Source organism: Haliaeetus albicilla, chromosome 4 (assembly GCF_947461875.1).
Source record: "Haliaeetus albicilla chromosome 4, bHalAlb1.1, whole genome shotgun sequence".
Taxonomy (NCBI): Eukaryota; Metazoa; Chordata; class Aves; order Accipitriformes; family Accipitridae; genus Haliaeetus; species Haliaeetus albicilla.
The window spans coordinates 47852774-47858773 of record NC_091486.1 but is presented as its reverse complement, the minus strand read 5'-3'; the positions used below and the strand labels follow the sequence as shown (position 1 = coordinate 47858773).

The window sequence follows — 6000 nt, the reverse complement described above, 5'->3', positions numbered from 1 at the left end:
CTAAGGCAGGAATAAACCTCGGGGTGGAGGGAGAGGGCTAATGCCGAGGGCTGGCAGAGCCCCCGGCAGCGGCGGCTGCTGCTGCCGTTTGCTGACGGGGGAGGGGGGGTCGCGCAGCCCCCGGCCCTGCTCGTCCGCAGCTGGAAGCCTCCTCTGACCTCCTGAGGTGAGGAGAGCTTGGGCTCCAAACCCCGGCGAGGAGCAGAGATCTTTCTGGTAGCCCAGCATCTCTTGGCGGGGGGGGGGTGTGTGTGTGTGCGTGTCAGCATCCCTTCGGTACCCGGCACCCTGCGAGGGGGAAAACTCCCTGTTTTTCCCTCTGGAGATGTGCCCCAGCTCCCGGGCAGGGTAGCTGCTGGGTTTGGACACCTCGGCTCCAGGAGGTGAAGAAAAGAGACTCGTTATCTCCGCTTTGACTATGGCAGATACCCCCGAAGGGCTCAGCCCCCACCGCCTAAGGCTAATTTGTGCCTGAGGCCAGCAGGCCTGCCTGGGACACCCCGCAAAACTCCTGGAAGGGGCAGAGACAGATCTCGACGAAAATACTCGCGACGCTCGAGTGAAAACCTGCGTGTCGCTACTTTCCCTTGAAAAGGGAGAAAGGAGCATCCTCCGGGCTTGGGAAGAGGCAGCGTTGCTCAGTGGGGGTCGCATCCTGCCCGCTGAGGACCTGAGGGGGACAGGAGGCTTCTCACAGCTGCTGGGCTCTGCCCCATGACTAACACAAAGGACCCGAAGAGAGCTATGGACTCCTCTCCCGTGACCTCCAGCTCTGCGGCAGGCCCCGTTACCTTCTCGCAAGTTTTCGGGCAGCAGTGCCAGCTGATGGAAGCAGGTAAGAGAGGAGCGCGGGCGGGTACGACCTTATCGTCCTACATCTCACCTCCTGGTTTGCAGTGTCGCTAATCTCTTCCCTCCCCTGTCCTGTTTCCCAAGTTCTTCCCCAAACCCGGTGTTTTCCAAAGGGAAAGTTGGAGCGACCCCTGTTGCATTTGCACACCTGCCTCAACTTCTCCCAAACCCACTTAAAAGCTTTGTGTTCGAACAGTTACAAATTTGAGGCAAGGGTTGGGATGTTTGCGCGTTTCGGGTTAACGTGGACTGGAACGAGCTGCTCTTCACCAGATAGTGGAAGCTACCATTACGTTTAGAAGTGTACGCAACATGTATAGCAACTTTTCCAATTTCAAAGTAATGACATTCAAACTGGAGGTTGATTTGCTGTTTTGGAGGGTGACTGTTGCAGCACAGAGCATCTCTAGGTGTGCAGATCTCTGCTTCGGTAGTCAATTCTATGAAGGACAAAGTGTTTGGGTTTTTGCCTTTGCTTTTTCTGGCTGTTTGTGTTACTGTAACACCTAGAAGCTCTGTTCCTTTTCCCAGTTGTTTTCATACATTTGTAACATCCCTACAGATGGGCCTGATTATCTGTTGTCTGTGCCTCTTGGATATTAAGGAGGGAGTGTGTAACATGACTAATCCCACGTTTTCCATTTTTGCTTCTTGTTTTTCTTACTTGCTCAGCACAGGTGCCCTGAAGCACTTCTCCATTAAGTGCCCCGGAGCTTTGCGCTAGCATCCTCCTTCATACCCGAGTTCCCAAGGCTAATAGATTGGCATAATGAATTTTACAAGACTTGCTCTCTTTTTCCTGCTTACAGGTAGCTCTGAGAATGGATGTATTTGTTTACTTGCGGCTGTGGAGAAAGCCTGGGTTTTTGTAATGGTACCATAACAACACTTAAGCTGAATTTCTAGGGCTTGTTTTCCTTGGACCTACTGGTGCTTTCTTATTTCTGTTTGTGATGGTGCATATATCTTAGCAAATATGTTCTCCAAAGTGTCCCATCCCCTCTTTCTCTCTCCTCTTTTCTCTCTCTTCTCCCCAACCAATTCTGTAACTAATGATGTTTGGATTGTAGTGTTTCTGTTTACATGGTGAGATCCAAAATATTATGTATTAGGGTTTCGTTGCGACTTCTGTTGTGCCTCTCATAGTGCTTTCATAGTTTGAGCCAGGAGAATGACTCGTTAGCTAACAACTACTCAGTTAATCAAGCCTGTGATCATGCTGCTACCTCCAAGGAAATGTCAGGCAGTTTTTCAAGAGGGTTTGGTATTAATCTTTCATCTTATGTGGCCTGGGATCAGTCCAAAGTCTGTGGATCCATTATGTCAGATGTTACACAAAGAAGAGATGTGTGAGAGAGCCCCAGTCCTGGGTGAGCATTTTGTTTTCCAAATTAGTAAGACCAACCAGGTGGGAAAACACAGGTTGTAATTTCGGTTTTGTTTGCTTTTCCCTTCCCTTTCTTACAGGGAAACACCAGCAAGGAAACCTGCGAATCTAGGGCTTTTGAATCCCACCTCAGTAACTCAACTGTAAAATTTTTTTCCTTCTGGTGGATCGTTTTGGTAGGACTTTCTAGATGTCTTCTCAGGCACGCGCAGCCTTCAGGTACAAGGTGCGGTGTAAGGATGGCTGCCATGAACGGCACTGACATTCCAAGCAGATGAGTAGATTGTGTGTGTGCGTGATTTACATCTATGTGAGCTTTCTATTCTTATGGCAACAATAATATATACTTAGCATACCCGAGAGCAGAACTTCAGTTGATGTGTTTGTGGATGTGGCTGTGTTTATAGGGCCTTGCTAAACTTGGCTGCCCAAGCTGTCGCTGTTCTCCGGGGTTTTAATGTGGGCAGGAAGGATGCCCTAAGGAAATGGGAGCAGACACAGGTTTGGGACACCAAGCTCCGGTTACTTAGTCGTGTCCTATGCCACCGAACAAATGACATTTGGGATAGAGCCATAAAAGGGCCCGACGTCATGTAGGGCTGTGCAAGTGCCTTTATAAACCATAAAACCAGATCTTGCTCTCTGTGATTCTTTTGCAACAACAGTTTCTGAGGAGCTATGCTGAGTCAAGTTCTGACCTGTACAGTCCAAATTTCACGAGCAAGACTTCAGTACCACATCACTGTCACTGATGACATTTGGGCTTTTTTAATAACACTGCGATGTGCTTGAATGATAAAGGTCCTGGCCTTAATTAAATGTCAGACTATGTGCCTGGAGAAATGCTGAACTCTAAATAAATCACAGACTTGACAGCACAACTTTCAGGTACCACCTGGAAAGATAGGTTTTCTATAGCTTCTGCCTTTGTTACAAGGACTCTTTTCCTCCAAAGCACCTGCAAGAAGAGCTGGGGTCTGCTTGCAGAACATGCCTTAGGTTTTGTGCAGCACTACCTGTCCTCGGAGGAGAGAGCAGAGGATGCGTGACAGCCCATTGCAAATGGGTGTCCCCTCTCGCCTAATGCTGCTCTTCGATAACTGGCTCTGAAAAACAAATACTGAATGTCTTGAAAGTTAACTTTTCTCCTGCCAGCTGCACGTCTTCCTGTTTGATGGAAGACTTGAAAAGTTTTTTTGTGCAGCTGATTCTGCATAATTGGCTGATTATTCATGCATAGTTTTTGTAGATTTGCATAATACCCTAGGATGTACTATGGTAATCAGAATATTAATCTAAAGAGTATGTTGTCATATGGGAGTCCCGCTCCAAAGCTGTTTTGCCCTTTGCACAAATGCTCGATCTTTATTTAACCTCTGAAGTACTGTTTACTTGTACATTACATAGGATGCTCTTTTGAAAATTAGCTTTCTATCTTTCTGTTCTACCCTACTGTACTGTTGCTGCTTACCTTACCAAGTTTACTATGCCTCAGTAAATTTGTTTGTTGGGATGCGTTCCTTGCAATCACCTGGGGTTTTTTATTTGCACTGAGCACAGGGAATAGTGCAGATTGGAAGACTGTAACTGGCTTAACTCCCTGGTTTGGGAGCTCATTGACAAACAAAGCTCCAGTTTCCCAAGGCAGTAAATCCTTGCTGTTGCAGGCATTAAATTTACCTGATGCCCGAAAGATCTGTCAGTGTTGCCGGGGGACACGGTCACCTTTCAAGAGAGTGTAATTTCAAAAGAGGGACTGTAACTCCTATCTAGAATTGCTCAGAGAATAAGGTTTTCATTTCATGGGCAAGCCATGCAGGTTGATTGGTTTTTCACCTGGTCCAACTTAACTATAAGGCTGGTGATTTCCAGAAAGGGGAATTGGGAAAGAGGCTGTCTTCATAACCCAGTCCTAAATCTTCCTGATCTTGGCTGAAAGTCCTGTCTGCCAGGCAATGGTGGAGGATCTTTCCTGTTTGAAGCATGAACTTGAGTCTGGCACAGATTTATGCTATAAATTTTGCTAATGCCAAAATGAAAGGCTATAGTTTTTTTTCCATTTGACAGTTTCCGAATTAAAAAAAAAAAAAAGTTGTCTGAAAGATTTATGATTGGCACTACCAAACTTAAAAATGGGCGAGACTAAGATTTTTTTGAAGGGTGTTTCCCCTCTGCCCTCCCATGAAGTATTGAATATATGGAGTGAGACCTGATCTCAAGGACCTGTTGAGGGCTCTCTTGAAGAATTAGGCTTAGCAGAGAAGCCACTTACTTTATACGCGGGCAAAGTCCAAGCAACTTGTTCAGCATAATGCAGTTTTCTGGACTTACTGCCATGTACTATTCTCTGACTCGCCGCTTTGTTAGATTAATTGTCATTTTCCATTAATTCTTTGGCTTACAGATGCTGATGATTTGTTAGGCTCCCCCCCTTTTTTTTTTTTTTTTTAAATATCTTGCCAGTTACTTTTCCATTGGTTATGGAATAGGGAACTTGTGCATTCTGGTCACATCTTGAACCAAGAAAGCTCAAGTAATTTGGAAATCATCCAGACTTAAAGATGTTGCACTGAAACTTTTACATATTATCTTTCAATTATGTATATATTATCCAGTATGTGCATTTTGTGTTCCACTCCGATGGTTGCTCCACAAATGGATGTGAGTTTGGTTTGGCTACCAAGTAGAAAATTAGGGACACGATGCTGAGTTCTTAGGAGTTCTTCTATGGAAATTAATGTAATGTGACTCAAAGCTTTTGCCTTTTTCCCCTGGATTTGTGGTTTAGTTCTTGATCCGGTTCCTCTCGAGGAATGCGAGGTCAGGGAGATGCGGCATTACCTATGCAATGTATTTGTCCTGCAGCATGAAATCCCTGGAATCTCGTCTGGTCCGGCATCTTATTGCAAACAAAACATTGAATATGCAACATAGGATTCCTTTGTCTGGTGCCCGAATATAGTTTTTAAACAAACAAAAAAGCATTTAAAAAAAATCTGCTATGTACCCTCTGATTTGGGTGAAGTTTTCCTTGGGATCTGGGCTCCTTGAAGCAGAGTGCAAATCTGATGTGTGTTGAATCTGAATAAAGATGTGCCTTGAACTGTGAGCCAAGCCTAGAGCTCTGATGAATTCTAGGTTGCATTTGTGTATCTGCTTGTACGGAGATATGCTCTAGTTCTAAGTTTGGGGTTTTTTTCTGTGAAGCACAATTTGAGCAAAACTTTACCTTAAGACTTCAAAATACAGGGATGTTTCCTTTAGCACCTTCTCTGCAACAGCAAGGTGCTTCTCTGTGTAGGTAAATGGGAGGGGAAAGAAGCGTACTTGACGTTGAGCAGTACTGGGACAAAACTTACGGCTGTGATACGAAGTAGTGGCTCTCTCACGGCAGAACGTGCTGCACAGGACATCTCCCACCTCAAGCTGCGATGACCATAGGGACCAAACAGCCTCCTGGGGGCCCGAACCTTGCTCGAACCTTGCTCCTCTCCCAAGCTGCTTCCAAGTTTTCCTTTCCTTGCAGATGCAATATTTTCACCTCCCCTTGGGCAAACTAATCCCACCCCCTCTTTGCTGCTTTGCAGCAGGAAAATGCCAGTAGCAAATTTAGCAAAAGTAGCAAAAAAACTGCGAGCAGGGTTCTGAGTCGAAAGCGAAGGACCTTGGGAGGTAGCGAAGGTACCACTGTTCCTATTGATGGAACTCCAGCCAAGGAGTAATTTGGCCCTTGATGCTGTTTGTGTTTATTTTTTTTTGCT

At 45.8% G+C, this 6000-nt stretch overlaps 1 protein-coding gene across 2 annotated transcripts in view; it reads left to right on the top strand.

Annotated features, from left to right (window-relative positions):
- Positions 1–277: 277 nt before the first annotated feature.
- KAZN (kazrin, periplakin interacting protein) overlaps positions 278–6000 on the top strand; it is a 230544-nt gene continuing 224821 nt past the window's right edge. Inside the window, exon 1 of one of the 2 annotated variants that reach the window (XM_069782422.1) lies at positions 278–835. Coding sequence is in view for 1 of the 2 variants with exons in the window: in XM_069782418.1 (XP_069638519.1) it covers positions 715–835 (121 nt within the window). In the remaining variant the exon portion in view is untranslated. The remainder of the gene's footprint in view (positions 836–6000) is intronic. The other variant, XM_069782418.1, reaches the window with a different exon arrangement.